At 48.2% G+C, this 15,198-nt stretch overlaps 2 protein-coding genes across 2 annotated transcripts in view; one reads left to right on the plus strand and one right to left on the minus strand.

The window, feature by feature from the left end:
* Positions 1 to 4,076: 4,076 nt before the first annotated feature.
* SSNA1 (SS nuclear autoantigen 1) lies at positions 4,077 to 9,304 on the minus strand. The gene is made up of 3 exons (XM_068248661.1): positions 9,168 to 9,304; positions 6,775 to 6,974; positions 4,077 to 4,333 (listed from the first exon to the last, which is right to left on the minus strand). The coding sequence occupies exons 1-3, from the start codon at positions 9,217 to 9,219 to the stop codon at positions 4,238 to 4,240; spliced, it is 348 nt and encodes a 115-aa protein (XP_068104762.1). The 5' UTR covers positions 9,220 to 9,304; the 3' UTR covers positions 4,077 to 4,237.
* A 61-nt stretch (positions 9,305 to 9,365) lies between these two features.
* Positions 9,366 to 15,198, plus strand: part of ANAPC2 (anaphase promoting complex subunit 2) — a 58,268-nt gene continuing 52,435 nt past the window's right edge. Inside the window, exons 1-3 of the mRNA XM_068248660.1 lie at positions 9,366 to 9,516; positions 11,628 to 12,250; positions 14,458 to 14,590. Coding sequence (XP_068104761.1) covers positions 9,448 to 9,516; positions 11,628 to 12,250; positions 14,458 to 14,590 — 825 coding nt within the window. The 5' untranslated portion in view covers positions 9,366 to 9,447. The remainder of the gene's footprint in view (positions 9,517 to 11,627; positions 12,251 to 14,457; positions 14,591 to 15,198) is intronic.

A 15,198-nucleotide genomic window follows, 5' to 3' on the forward strand; every position in this document is an offset into this window, starting at 1 on the left:
AGCAGTTTAAATTTTAAGGGCTTGTTCACACCTAGAGCATTTTGCTTTTTTTTTTTTTTAAGAGCCGGAATGTACACCCTAGTTGGGGGCTCAGAGAGTGACCCCCCTCCAAATGTAAGTATAAATATTTAAATCGTGCTTTTCTCCTGGCAGACTCAAAGCGCCAGAGCTGCAGCCACTAGGACGCTCTCTATAGGCAGTAGCAGTGTTAGGGAGACTTGTCCAAGGTCTCCTGCTGAATAGGTGCTGGCTTACTGAACAGGCAGAGCCGAGATTCGAACCCTGGTCTCCTGTGTCAGAGGCAGAGCCCTTAACCATTACACTTCCCAGCCACCGCAAGCCAGAGTGTATACCCTCTAGTTTAGGTGGGGAGAGAGTGACCCCCAAGTGTAAGTAGCCAGAGTGTACCCCTTAGTTTAGGCAGCCAGGGAGTGACCCCCAAGTGTAGGTAGCCAGAGAGAGTGACCACCGTACAGGCAGCCAGAGAGTGCCCCCCTCCAATATTGATAGCCAGAAGTTTTACTTACCTGGAGCTTCATCCAGCCCCTAGAAATCACTGTGTCCCTCACTGCAGTTCCACCATCATCCAGTCTTCTGCTGACCCCTCAGTAGCGGCCGGTGACCCAGCCAGGTTGGCGTCTTCTGCGGGAGCGCACAGGCTACAGGAATGTTCCGTGCAGGTTCAGTGCTACTGCGCCTGAGCAGAATGCTCCTGGATATGGGAGTGTGATGACAAGCAGCGTCTGTGCATGTGCATAAGCTGCAGACCCAGTGGCTATGTAGGAGAAAGCAGAAGGCTGGATGACAGTGGAACTGCGGCGAAGGACATTGACTTGACGGTGGCGACTTCTCTTCACTGATGGACATGTAAATGTCATATTGGGGACTGTGATGTATAATGTAATGTTAACCGATGCCTCTGCTGTTCGCTGCTATCCATCTATGTCTATCTACGTCTACTTCCTGAGCTATATGCATTGTGCCAAAAAGAATACCGGGCATGATTCAGTCAAGCTTGGTGAAATAAATTATTCAGATTCTGATTATTCTGATCTTAACTGGTTCCGGACCGACGCAGTACAAATCTACGTCCAGCAGGTGGTGTTGCAGCTCTGACTGGACATAGATGAAACGTCGCAATGAATCGCACATCCCCACCGTTACCGCCGATCTGCACCCGACGCAATTCGCTTACTCTGCAGTCTATAAGGATCTGTGAGCCGGTCAGGAGCCCACTTTCATTAGCTTCTGACCATGTGATCACGGAGAGCCAATCACATTGGCTCACATTGATAAACAGTGGCAGGAACCAGCTGTCAACACTCTGTCGTCATAAAGAGGAGTCTGCGGTGATGGGACAGCAGCGGGTATTGCAGCAATTCGTAGAGAGGCGGCGTTTTACCGTACCAGCAGTCTCTGGTCCTTAAGGAGGGCAGAGACTGCTGGTACGGATGTGGTTAAAGACAAATTAAGTGCACAGTTCTGAATCACTTGTTTACTTATTGGGTGAACATCTAAGAGTCTATGGGGAAGGAGGGAGGACCAGAAATGGGGAACAAGAGAGACCAGGAAGGCAGTGAGCAGCACAACGATGGTAAGTAGTGGGTACTGTTACCCACCATCTTTTTTTTTTAAGCATATTTCACGTGCCTTCAGGTTTTAGGAGCTTGAAAGGAACTTAAAGTGAGAGCAAGAAGAAGGCTGACATATTGATCCTCTGCCTCTAATACTTTAAACCACAGACCCTGAAAAAGCATTCAGATCAGGTGCTCAGACCAGAGCCGGATTTACAGCCCAGGAGCCTGTAGGCAGAGGCGTTGTGGCACCCTAAGCTCTGCCCCTAAACTGAGGCCACACCCCCATAGTAAGTTGACATCTCTACTCCCCTGACTAGGTAGCCTTATTTCTCCCCGTATTTGGCAACGCTAGGTAGTAGATGTGGTAATGCAATTATGTGAGCAAACCTCTAAGAGCCAACATAGAGCTGTACATATTGTTAATATCCTGTGTTCATAAATCTTATAAATGAGGCAGCCAGCTGACACCGCAAATCTCTAAATCAGCCTTTCTCAACCTTTTTACCCTGGAGGAACCCTGCAAATAGCTTTTGGATCTCAAGGAACCCCTGCAAACAATTTTTTGATCTTGAGGAACCCCTGCATTTATTTTTCAGGAGGTGTGGTCTTTAACCACCCTGGCGTTCTATTAAATGTGCCAGGGTGGCAGCGCAGCACTTTTTTTCTTTTAATCATGTAGCTAGCCTAGAGCTAGCTACATGATTCCCCCCTCCCTGCAGCGTCCCTCCCACCCTTCCGATCGCCGCTGTGTCTTCCCATAAGGAAATCCTGTTCTGAACGGGATTTCCTTTAGGGCTTCCCCCGATTGTGATGACATCATCGACGTCGTGACATCATCGGGAGTCACGGTCCACCCCTTGGGGGGGGGGGTCTATAATGCACCATGTAGCGGCGATCGATGTGAACACGCACTTTGCTTGCTGCGTGTTTTAAAAAAAAAAAAATTGTCAAAATCGGCCCAGCGGGGCTTGAGCGACGCCCTCCGGCGGTAATGGACGAGCTGAACTCGTCATTACCACCAAGGAGGTTAAAAGTAGGTGAGGCTGTTAATTTCACTACCTCCTATTACACTGCCACTCATACTGTGCTCATTCTTATTCTGACCCCAATTTAGTGCTTCTTTTAACAGTACCCCCTATTATAATGCGCTCTATTAATCTTCCCTCACAATGGGGTAAAATGCCAAGGAACCTCTGCAGAGTCCTCAGGGAACCCTGGTTGAGAAAGCCTGCTCTAAATACATACAGGGTGCATTTCTCTGGGTTTTCCTTCTGTCCTGTGCAAGAGTTTAATGAAAAGACAATATGATAATTCCTGGTGCTTTATCGCCATCTTATGGTGATAAGTGGATTCAAGGTTATCAATTCGCTTCAGGAAAGTGGAACGAGTTATGCACCCCTCCAGTGCCTTTATCTGCTTTAGGCAGGGAGCGCAGTTATTTGATTTGCTGCACACAGCAAAACACGCACTGCCTAACCGGCTATTGTATTCAAGGGCACGCTCTAGAATCGCATGTCGTTCACTTTATTAGCAACTCAGTGGCAATCTATGGCCAGCAATATGATACGCGGCTTTGACTGCTCCGACACCCAGCTATCAAAAGATGAAGCTCAGTGTTGCCAACTTATCCCTTTAATTACCGACACATGAATTATACAGGTTTTGTGGCTAGGTAGATGCAGTTAAGGCACTGATTATGTGCCAATAGCCCCAGAACCTGTATAACTTCGATGTGTCAGTAATTAAAGGGATGAGTTGGCAACACTGACGAAGCTAAACATACATGTCTACTGTGGCTGCCAGGAGGTGTGGCCTCAAATGGGCAGTGAGCAGGCAGCTGTAGGTTGCAAAGGAGGAGGGGAGGATCTGAATCGGTACAGTACAGCAGGTATTTTCCTTGATTTAGCAAAAACAGCCAGTTTTGTCTTATAAACCTTTGTAGACAGGCCTGTATTTACTGCACAGGAGCCTATAGGCACAGATGTCCTGGCACCCTAGACTCCGCCCTCCATGAGCCTACAAACCCCCGCCGAACCGCACCGCAAGTGTGCTGGCTGGCCCAGCTGTCACTTCTCCCTGACTTCCCTTGCCTGTCATAGGTAGCTACAGGTGCCCTTTAGTATTAGGTAGCCTGAGGTACCCTCAGTATTAAGTAGCTAGAGGTGCCCCTGACTGAAGGGAGATCTGGTCAGTGGAATGCAGAGAGCTGGGTGAGGAACCTCTCATTTATGCTCTCATCAGGGCTCTGCATAGGGAAGGAGGAAGGAAGGCACTCCGAGAAGGGAAGTGAGCCGCCTTTTCATCATCAGGCGCCTGTAGGCACATGCCTACAGTGCCTTAAATCCGGCCCTGTTTGTAGGCATTGCAGAAATGTAATTTGTTGGTTGCTATGGGCAACAACACACCTTCGGTTCAGCATAATAAATTAAAAAAAAGTTTAAGTAAAATTATGTGACAGAACTAAGATTTTAACTGACAAATTCCCATCACAGAACTATATTCTAGTTTAAATCTCTTTTATTACACTGATTATTATAAAGTGTAATTAAATACAAAAAAAAGTCTTAAAAATGACACACTTGCACCATTTATCCCAACAGATATAAAATGTACAAACATAGTTCCAAAATGTCCCATAGAGGCGGCAGCAGCAGCAGCGGTCAGGCATTGGTGCTCCCCCGCACGTCCGTGGCCTTGCTAAGGTTCCCCGCCTCCCTCTTCAGCACATTCAGCAAGGTCTGCGAGCTCTCCAGAATCTGGAACACAGACAGAGATAAAAGAACTCCTTGAAGATTCATTGGATTGGGCTGGGAACAAGAATACAGATTTAAAACAAAATGCTGGGGTGATCCATAGAATAGCGATACTAAAGGTGCTCAAAAATGTATACAGTCTTAGGATTGGTCTTACCTTCTAGAAGACTGCTTGTAGTGATTCAATACTGTTAAAGAGAACCCGAGTCGGGTATTTTAAATCTTTAGAGGACACAGAGGCATGTTCTGTGCATAATCACAAGCCTCTGTGTCTCTGTATTGCTGCCTCATGACTTATCTGAACAGTGTCCACACAGGACTGTCGCCCAAGGGATCATGTACCTGCAGTTACAGTGTGAACTGCAAGAGAATGAACTCCCCGTGACCCCGTCCATGGCTTTGGGTGCTGAAGTGTGGTGTGCGGAAGAATTGGAGATTTCCAAATCTACTCTCCCAAATTCTTACATCAATGCATGGCTCCAACAGCCAAAGTAATTGGCCTGTGAAAGGAGGGGGGCGGGGAATAATTTCAAAAAGGATCATTTATATCACCAAGTACAAACGGGAGTTACACTCGGAATTGGCTCATAAAAGTTCCAGAAGGATGGGGGTGATAATGTCAGAAAGCCAGAAGCCGAGGCTGCCATACTACAGCGCCACCAGATGCACTTGGAAATCATTGGTCATCCCTAAGGAGACATAGGGATGGCTTAAAGGAGGCAGAGGGAGCCAAAGTTTCAGCAGTGATGACCCAGCCAGTTCTTCTTGAAAGAAACCTGTGGTGATGGCTGACGTTGCTGAGAATCCCGATTACTCGCAGTGCTGGCCAAGGTGTTCCAGTTCAGTAGTGTTTACTTCTGTGGTGGGGCCCGACTCCTGGGCAGCATTCAGCAGGGCAGGTAGAAATAATCTGGCGTCACAGAAGCATCCAGCTGCAGCGGCCCTTACTTCCGGTTTAGAGGCTTGCATCATGGAGCGACTGAACCAGAGGTGCCCCTGCTGCAGTGAAGCAGCAGGCGATGGATGGATGAAGCCGGAATCCAGCGAGGCCAAATGTATCCTAGTCAGCATGGTGCCCTACCTCAGCGGAGCAGCGGTGGTCTCCACACGGCCTGTACCTGTACAGACAACGGGCCCAGGCACTGGCAAGGTGGAAAAACCTCCAGGTCCCGGCCTCCCCACCAGCGTACCTGGCTACACCGGATCACACTGCACCCCTTACGTGGGAGGGGTGGGGGAGAAGGTGAATTGGTAGGGAATAGGGAAGAAAAACAAAAAAAGCCAGAATCCCGTGGTGCTGGCAGCCATCTAAGGCGCCATCTTCCTGAACGGCAGTTGGAGGATGGACTAGTCCCAAATGCTGTGATAAGCACAGGCCTCTTCCAAACAGCGAAGGAATCGGCAATGCTCCTATTCAGGTTGCAACTGAAATGAATACCAACAGGTGTGCAACGCCCCCCACAAACTTAAATACACACCTTAATGCAAAACAGATGCAAACTATGCACTAAACCCTACAACTAGATAAAATTGAATGCAAACTGATACACATGAATGCAGCTAGCCATGGACTGTTTTGAGCATGGTTGAATATGTAAATACATGATAAGCAGCCCACCAATTTGACTAGACAAGTTTTCCCAGTGAGGTCACAAGTGAATGGATTGTCTGCATCCCCAGTGAGGTCACCTGTCTCTAGTGAATGGATTGGCTGCATCCCCAGTGAGGTCACCTGTCTCTAGTGAATGGATAGGCTGCATTCTCAGTGATGTCACTGGTCTCTAGTGAATGGATAGGCTGCATTCTCAGTGGTGTCACTGGACTCTAGTAAATGGATAGGCTGCATTCTCAGTGATGTCACTGGTCTCTAGTGAATGGATAGGCTGCATTCTCAGTGATGTCACTGGTCTCTAGTGAATGGATAGGCTGCATTCTCAGTGATGTCACTGGTCTTTAGAGAATGAATAGGCTGCATTCTCAGTAAGGTCACTGGCCTCTAATAAATGGATAGGCTGCATTCTCAGTGAAGTCACTGGTCTCTAGAGAATGGATAGGTTGCGTTCTCAGTGAGGTCACTGCTTTTTAGAGAATGGAAAGGCTGCATTCTCAGTGAGGTCACTGGTCTCTAGTGAATGGATTGGCTGCATTCTCAGTGATGTCACTGGTCTCTAGTGAAGGGATTGGCTGCATCCCCAGTGAGGTCACTGCTCTCTAGAGAATGGATAGGCTGCATTCTCAGTGATGTCGCTAGTCTCTGGTGAATGGATAGGTCATCTCCTCAGTAAAGTCAGCATGCAAATGACCTCATAATTCTGCATTGCAAAGTCCTGCATACATGTTCAGGTGGCCACATTTTGAGGGTAGTTTGAGTGCAGCACAGGGACCACCACCGATATGCTGTAGTTAATACAGGCTATGGGGAAATGATCTGTGCTTTATCCTACCTTCATATACGCTGCCTGCGTCTCAGCAATCGTCTTGTCAAACTCGTTCCTGGAGGCCATCTTCCTGGCCAGGCTCTCGTTCACTTTGGAGAGCTTTTCCGTCAGGATGCGGATGTCATTCTGGAGCTTGTTCTTCTCATCCTCCTCGTGCTGGATCTGGCGGTTCAGCTCATCTCTCTTGCTGCACAGATCTTCTATACCTGATGCGCACAGAAGGGAAGTGTTAAGCTGGCCATGCAGCTAGTGATTTTGCAGACCAATCAACCATCCGATACAATAAAATTATATTGAATCGGATAAAAATCGGTGCCGCAACAATGGTGGATCGAGCATTGAAAACATTTTGGGCCTAAATCAGTGAAATGTATTGGCCGAGCAAGCTGCAAAATCTTGGCCCGTTGTGGTCGAAGGTGCACAACAGCAATAGCATGCGATATTGTGCCGTCCGATGAGGACGACAGACCCCACTTGCCTCTGTCCTTCCTGCCCCCTCCCCCCCCCGAATTGCTAGAGTCATGAGGCCGACTTGTGAGAGGTATCATGCTGAAATCTATCGGGTATCAGCCTGTGGCGTGTGGGGAGCCAACAGATCTCTCTAATCAGATTAGATCAGAGGGAGATCTTTCTCTTGGTTGTCTGTCCATACGTTGCTAGATGTATCACCACCTTTAGCCTGATAACACATGGCAGCAAAAGCTAATCTTACAAATTAATCCAAGATTGGTATACAAAAACAGTAACACACAGACACACATATCGTTTCCTCCGCCAGTAGTTACACCACAGAAAAGGCATTCATATGAGATGGATCATCGAATAGATAAATGGCAGTAGCAGTGGGTTATCGGGTTATCAGAAGGGGCACAGGAGAAGTTGGGCGTCAGATACGACACAGGTAAAGAATAAACAGTACTGAAGGAAGAATGGGAGTCGGTTGAGTTGAAAAATGGCACAACATGATCAGGGAAAGCAGAAGGGCTGCTCATTGGATAACCATAGTGAAAGGTGAGACCCCATATATATGGAGTATAGGCGGAAATAGGGCGATGTAGAAGGCACATGGCATACTTACATCTAGTTGGGAAGATACACTGGCTACGCTGAATGAGGGAGAGGGGAAGTAAAAGCCTGATGGCAGTGGGAGGGCACAGGAAAGTGGAAGGTCAAAGAAAAGGGCACTGGCTAACCAGGCTGGCAGGTAGTGAAGTGGTCAGAGGCTAAATGTGATAGGAGTAGCAGTAGATCAGGTGCAGGAGAGCAATACTGCCAGTAGGGTGGAAGATAGTTAAGTACAAGATAAGCCTGGGGGGGATTGGAGAGGTGTGAGATGGAAGGAAGCAGGGTGGGGGTTTCAGGGCATAAGTAGAGATGCTTGGCTGTGGGGAAAGGGATGGATATGGATGGTGTGGGATGGAATATGGGGGTCAGAGTATAAACAGAGGAGACTGTATGCTGGGCGGGCGACGGTGGCATTTCGGAGGGGTGCAGAACGAGTGAGGGGGGGTGGAATTAGTCAGCAGGGGGTGAAGGGAGAATTTGTGTGATTGGAGGGGAGCAAGGAGGAGGGCAGAGCAGAGTAAAAGCAAAGGAGATGGTCAGCTGGGGGGGGGGGGGGGGGGAAGGGAGTTGGAGGGGTGAGGGAAAGCAGTTGTGGTATAAGCAGGGATGATGGTCACGGAATTGGAGGGGTGCGGGAATAAAGGCGAATCAAGAGTAAAAGAAGGGGAGATGGTCTTCTGAGGGAGGGGAAATCAGCTTGGGTGGATGCAAAAAAAAGGAGGTCAGGGTATATGCAGAGGAGATGTACAGCTGGTGGGGTGATTGGAGAGGTGCAAAAAGGAAGTGGGGATGGTACAGTAAAAGATGGTCAACATGGGGGTGATTGAAAGGGGGTGATGGTGGTGGAGGGGGTTGTCAGAGTAAAAGCAAAGGAGATGGTCAGCTGGGGGGGAGAGAGTTGGAGGGGTGAGGGAAAGCGGTAATTGTATAAGCAGGGGAGATGTTCAGCTGGTGGGGTGATTGGAGAGGTGCAAGAAGGAAGTGGGGTGTGTGTTTCAGATCAGAGTATAAGCAGGGAAGATGGTCTGCTGGGGATAAGGGGGGGGGGGGGGGGGGTATTGGAGTGGATAAGAGTTGGTCAGGGTATCACCAGGGGAGGGGGGGGGGGGTCAGGGTATCAGCAGGGGAGGGGCCAGGGTTTCAGCAGGGGAGGGGGGGTCAGGTTACCAGCAGGGGAGGGGGGGGGGGTCAGGTTATCAGCAGGGGAGGGGGGGGTCAGGTTATCAGCAGGGGAGGGGGGTCAGGTTATCAGCAGGAGAGGGAAGGGGGGCCAGGGTATCAGCAGGCGAGGGAGGGGAGTCAGGGTATCCACAGGGTCCCCGGCAGCTCCTCACATTTGACCAGCTCGTTGTTGTAGGTCTGCAGAGCGGCTCCCTGCTGGCTCATGGCTTCCCCGCCGCCCGCTCGTTCTTTCCGCTCTCCCGTAAGCCGAACGTCACGCGCTTCTGCCAGCCAATAAGCGGCGGGACCGGCCGTCACGTGACCTGCGAGCCTGTGCAGTCACTCCGCGGGCTGGCGTTCCCTGCTGCCATGGAGACGGCTAGCCCTGCACCAATACGTCATCATTCAGCGCCCGTAGTGACGTTGTCATGTGCGACTGGAGAGAGCACGAAGATGGCGGATCTGTCAGCCGCCTGGAATACGCTGAGCTGCGGGCTGGTGCCGCCCTCCGCGCTGGGACTGGTCAGTGAGCGCTACTGCAAGGCCCGGCATGTCTGTTCCATTTAAAGCATGGCACACACTTTTAATTATGATTGGCTAATCACTGACCAATTTTATTACCTCCATGTATTATGAGAGCTTACCTACACAATCTGCTCACAGTATTCAATGTCTGATGACTCTCATACTAAGGAGGTGGTAAAATTGGTCAGTAATTGGCCAATCTTAATTGAAAGTGTGTACCAGGCTTAAGAATGCCCTGTCATCTATTGGGTTTGCTACAGGGCTCAGTATATGCTGTCAGTTACATGCAGACTATAAGGCGGTAGGGTGGTTGAGAGGACCCAGTGGTAAACCTCATAGACCAATTGCCGCTCTCTGCTCTTGGCAATTTGGTTGCGTCCATTAATTTGTAAGGCATAGGGGACCCAGGGGGAAACACTAACGTTTTGCCAAAATTGCACGCTAAGATCCTTGCCCTCCGCCTTTGGCCATGGCGCTGGCTTTTGCTATCACCTCCATTCATGCAACTTTACTAGACCTAATTGGGTCATGGATTTGGATAGTGTCTTCCGCTGTGTCCCCTATTTCTTTCAAATTAGTGGTCGTGACCAAAATGCTGTGAGCAAGAAGCGGCTGTGGATCCCCTTAAGTAGACTAGCTCCAACTACAAGTCCCAGCATGTTTTGTCTGCTATGGGAGATTCATATGTCTCAGCATGTCTTGCCTGCTATGGGGGCAGGGGGATATCACAAAGCCCAACATGCTATGGGGGATCGCAAGGCTCAGGGTGCTCTTTCTACTTTGTCAGGGCAATAAAGATTAGTATAACCTTTCAGCCTTTGGGCTCTACTTACAAAGAGCCAAAATTACTGCAAAATTTTACCGCTAAATTTCTGCCAGCGGTAAACTCTGCATTTTTTCAACATTCACTAACATTTTCCGCATGAGGTAAAAAAGATGCGGAAACATACATTATTCATGCGGTAATCATGCGGTAAAAAGGTCGCATGAAAAAGTGTTTTTAAAAAAAAACACAGCCCTTAAGGCTCCAGACTTCATTAACGTCAATGGGATGCGGAATATATCACCTACTACTTGTAGGTGATAAAAAAACCGGTAAATAACGACGAAATGATGCGCCTGAACAGTTTTGAGAATAGATTTTTTTTTTTGCCGAAAATACCGACTTTTGCGGAAATTATTCCGCATGAATCCCACACATTTACAGCATGCGGAAAAAACATGCGGAAAATTTAGTGAATTTCAATGTGGCGGTGTTTTGGTCGGTAACTTCCCGCATGTACTTTACCGCATGCAGGAAGTCTTTGAGAATAGAGCCCATGGTGGTGTAGTTTCTGCTTGGCTTTGTAGTTTCTGCTTGGCTTTGTAGTCTCGATTTAGTCAGCTTGTCTTATGTTTGAAGACCATATGGCCAACCATGTTTTGCTAGCTTTTGGGGGAGTATAGCACAAAGTCTTGCATAGCCTGTTAGTTATGGAGGGACTTCAAGGCTCAGCATCTTCACAGCAAAGCCCTGTCAGCTGTGTTGAGACTTCAAGTCCTAGCACGTCATATCAACTGGGGGAAGGAGGGATAGAAGGACAAGAATGTTGCCAAAGCAAATTTGATATTTGATTATGGCGCTTCAGAGGGACGAGTGATGGGTGAAGCCCACCAGCCAGAAATAAAATTGTGAAAATTAACGTGGACCCAAATTAAAAATACAAGATTTCAGAAATTAAATCTATTTTCTAAATTATAATGATAAATAGCAGACTTTTTTCAGCTGCATGATGACAAATATAAAATATTTTACATTTATTGGAGGAACCCCTCCCTTCCTTTCATATTGCCGGGCCAGGATCCGGCAGACTGGTGAAGTAGATGGTGTCCAGCAAAGGAGGAATTGCTAATGGCTGCCACCTGTATAATCCTAGTTATGCAAAGAGGAGGGTGAAAAGTATGCACTGAAATGCTCATAGGCTTGAAGGAGTGTTTATTTATCTTTGTATGTGTTAGAGTGGTGCAACTAAATATTTTTAATTAAAAAAAAATGTTTGGTTTGGGTCCGCTTTAAGCTCTTATTTGGGCTCTATGAATCTTACATCTTGTATTATATTTCCTTACAGCCTGTTTCCAGATCTGGTCCTGATGAGTCGATTAAAGAATTTGACCTCAATTCAGCTCTAGGGGTCCTCCATAATTACGGCCTGCACACTGTTGTGGAGGAATGGTTCACCGAGGTCTTGCAGATGGATCTGCAGAGGAACATTGCCCCTGAGTTCTGGAATGGCATCAGTCATCAGGAGAACGCAGTAGAGGAACAGGACTGCATCTTGCTTTTACTGGATACCTTCCGTCTTCTGTTGTCCCGCTTAGATCCGTACCTAAAAAGCCTGGACGTTCTGGGGAGGTGGGCGGACATGGGTCTCCTGATCGGTTCTGACTCCCAGAACTTACGGGATAAAGTGTTCACCATGTTTAAAGCCATCCTCTTCTTCTCCACCCCAAAAACATTTCAGAATATGGTCCAGATTTTCTACAGTCGGACGTTTAAAATATACATGAGGCCAAAGAAGAGAGGGGATGATAGTGTCAATGACGGCGACAGCAGTATGAATGAGAACGAGCAGGAAAGTGACTCAGATGACCGTGGTGCAGAGGATTCTGAGTGTGCTGGGTGTGAGAGTCCTAAGGACCAGTGTTGGTGCAGTACTGCCATGGAACACTTTCAGGAGCTCAACAGTATCTTGTAAGAGCCCTTAAGTAAAGACCATTGTCATAAGTAATGTATATCATTCATTGTTGTTTATTGTAACTGCATCACACCTCCCACAAACTCAGCTCAACAAGATCTAATAACTTGACCACTCCCTGATTCCAACTCCTTACCTTTGGAGTCTGAGCCTACTGCTATGCTGCCTCTACCCTTTGAAATGTCTTCCCACACCCAGTTGAGACTGGTCCATCCCTGGAGATGTTTAAAGAACACCTGTAAGGAAAAAAGTGCCCTATGGGGGTACTTACCTCGGCAGGGGGAAGCCTCTGGATCCTAAAGTAGAGGGGATCCAGCGCTGGGACCTGCCAAAGATCTCCTTTGTTGGCGTGCACGCAATCGCGGTAGTGGCTTTCCACCCCTGCCCATGCGGAAATAGCCGGGCCCGATCGGGTGCACTTTACTGCGCAGGTGCACACAGCTCAGGCCTTCGCAGTAGAGCGGATCCACAAGGCTCTCACAGGATTGTTTAGATCCTGGAGCCCCGGATTTTTGGGGGCTGCCAGCTAGGACTCAGCACTGGATTGGGGCTGCAGGTGAGAACGAGAGAAGCCTCATTAGGATCTAGAGGCTTCCCCCTCTCAAAGTAAATACTCCCTAGACATACATATTGTTGCGCCACCGGTCAGATGGGCGAAGGGTGAGCTGAATGAGGCTCTCCCTGCTGCCACTCAAATCCCCGGCTGCGCTAAATGCTATTGCCCCTCCGAGTTGTAGCAACTTGGAGGGAGATATAATTCGGGGTCCAGCCATCACTGGAGCCCGGAATTACCCTTATTCGCGCAGTATAACATTACTGCGATAGGGCGCCTAGTTTCGGTGCCGTGTGCCAAAACCACCTGAGTCGCTCCCCAGTGGCTCTTAGGCCAGGCACCTCCTGCACGTGCCCGAGCTTATGTTCGAGTATCTTTTAGCTTTTTAGTTTTGTCTTTGTTAGATGCCAGCACCACCTTGATATTACTTTATATTGTACTAGCTGCAGCTGCCTGATTTTTATATTCCTAAAGATCCGTGGCCACCACATTGCGTTTTCCTGCCAGCCCAAATCTTTTCCCATCTATTACAAAAGCTTGGGATGGTCATATATGGCGGAGTTTCCAAACAATTATAGGGTTCTGGGCAGGGCTGTGGAGGTGGAGTCGAGGAGTCAGAGAAATTTTGGATACCTAGAGTTGGAGTCGGGGGTTCCATAAACTGAGGAGTCAGGAGTCTGATTCGGATGATTTTTGTACCAAATTCACAGCCCTGATAAGTATTAGACTAAGGAGTCGGAGCTGTTTTGGGTACTTGGAGTCGGTGGTCTCATAAACTGAGGAGTGAAGTATAATCAAGCATTTTAAGCTACCCCAGATCTACTTACCCGGGGCTTCCTACAGCCCCTGGTAGCCGACATGTCCCTTGTCGCATCTCCGCTCCCAGCCACTGGCCTGGGTCCCTACCGATGCAGAGTCCGACCTCGTGAGGTTGTCCTCTACTGCGCCTGCACCGCTATCAATTACTCACATGTGGGCTGGACTGGTCTGCGCAGTAGTTCTGCGCCTGTGCAGAACACGCCAGCCCACGTGTGAGTGATTGACGGCGGTGCAGGAGCGGTAGAGGATGACCTCGCTAGGTCGGACTCTGCACCAGCGGGGACCCGGGCCAGCGACTGGGAGCGGAGCTGCTGCGATGGGCATGTCGGCTGTAAGGGGCTGGAGGAATACATAGCTGTGCTGGAGAGCAGCTCAGGTATAGCAATGCACAACCTCCGGCATTGCAAATAGGAATGACTCTTGAAGGAGCCAAGGTAGAAATTGGTGTCAGCAGTAGAGATGAACAGTGAGATGCTACATTTTCCAACTTGCATGCAAATTCAGTGTAAATTGCATGCAGTTTGGAATTACAGCCCAGTGCAGTTGCTGCAGATTTTGATTGGCCCAGTACCGGTCTGCATAGGGGATCCAGAGGCTACTCTCCACTGTGGTAAATATCTTGGGAAGAATAACCTCATGTTTGCTTTAAAACAAGCTCTTTAGCAGCAGCAATCTTATTTAACAGAAAGGTAACATTTGATCCCTTTGGTTACCACACTCTCAGGTGGTGTGTTAAGACCTTGGCCTGGAGTTTGGTGTTATGAACTGTGTATATTTCTGTGACCTGTTTATACCTTTTCGTTTGTAACTGGAGTCCTGTGTGATCCGCAGCCACCGGCTGAACCTGCTGGAGAGAGTTTGTTCAGATGCCGTCACCACAATCCTGCACAAGATGATAGAGCAGAGGATGGAGAAGAGGTGCCGGGGCGACTACGAAAGATCCTTCCTCGGGGAGTTCCAGGAGGTAGCGTCATCAGGCCATGGCATTTATAGCGTCCTGCTTAATAAAGCTTAAACTGACTGATTCCAAGACGGCAGTTTTCAGCTCGTCACACTTACATTTTCAAAGGAATTTATTCAATTTGTGATGTAAATACAAGGACAATACTGTATAACAAAGGGAATTTCTTTACAACATTATTATTAAAGTGGACCTGAACTCTTGCACAGGACAGAAGGAAAACAGAAATGCATCCTGTATTTATTTAGAGAGTTTAGCCTAATTCCCCCTCATTTGTGACTAAGCGCAAGTTGTAATTTGATCCCATAACTGTCACCGGACTGCCACGGCAGAGCACTAATAGGTATACACAAAATGTTACACAAAATGTTAACCGTATGTCTGCTTCCATGAAAGCAGGAAGTAAATACACTGCAGATTTATTGCAGGATTTGTATGAGCTGTATCAAAAATGTTTTTCTTTAAAGATTTATTATGTATTATAATAATAATAATCCGAACATTTATATAGCGCTTTTCTCCTGTCGAACTCAAAGCGCTGAAGAGCTGCAGCCACTGGGAAGCGCTAAAGAGGCCACCCTGCAGTGTTAGGGAGTCTTGCCTTGAACTCC

The sequence above is a fragment of the Hyperolius riggenbachi genome, chromosome 8 (assembly GCF_040937935.1).
Source record: "Hyperolius riggenbachi isolate aHypRig1 chromosome 8, aHypRig1.pri, whole genome shotgun sequence".
In the NCBI taxonomy this organism is placed as follows: Eukaryota; Metazoa; Chordata; class Amphibia; order Anura; family Hyperoliidae; genus Hyperolius; species Hyperolius riggenbachi.

Bases quoted from the DNA above. Each gene is read 5' to 3' on its own strand.
- SSNA1 (XM_068248661.1), bottom strand. From the start codon at position 9,219: ATGAGCCAGCAGGGAGCCGCTCTGCAGACCTACAACAACGAGCTGGTC. The intron at 6,975-9,167 runs GTGAGGAGCTGC...TGTGCGCATCAG, and splicing joins CAACAACGAGCTGGTCAAAT to GTATAGAAGATCTGTGCAGC. The intron at 4,334-6,774 runs GTAGGATAAAGC...TCTGTGTTCCAG, and splicing joins CGCAGGCAGCGTATATGAAG to ATTCTGGAGAGCTCGCAGAC.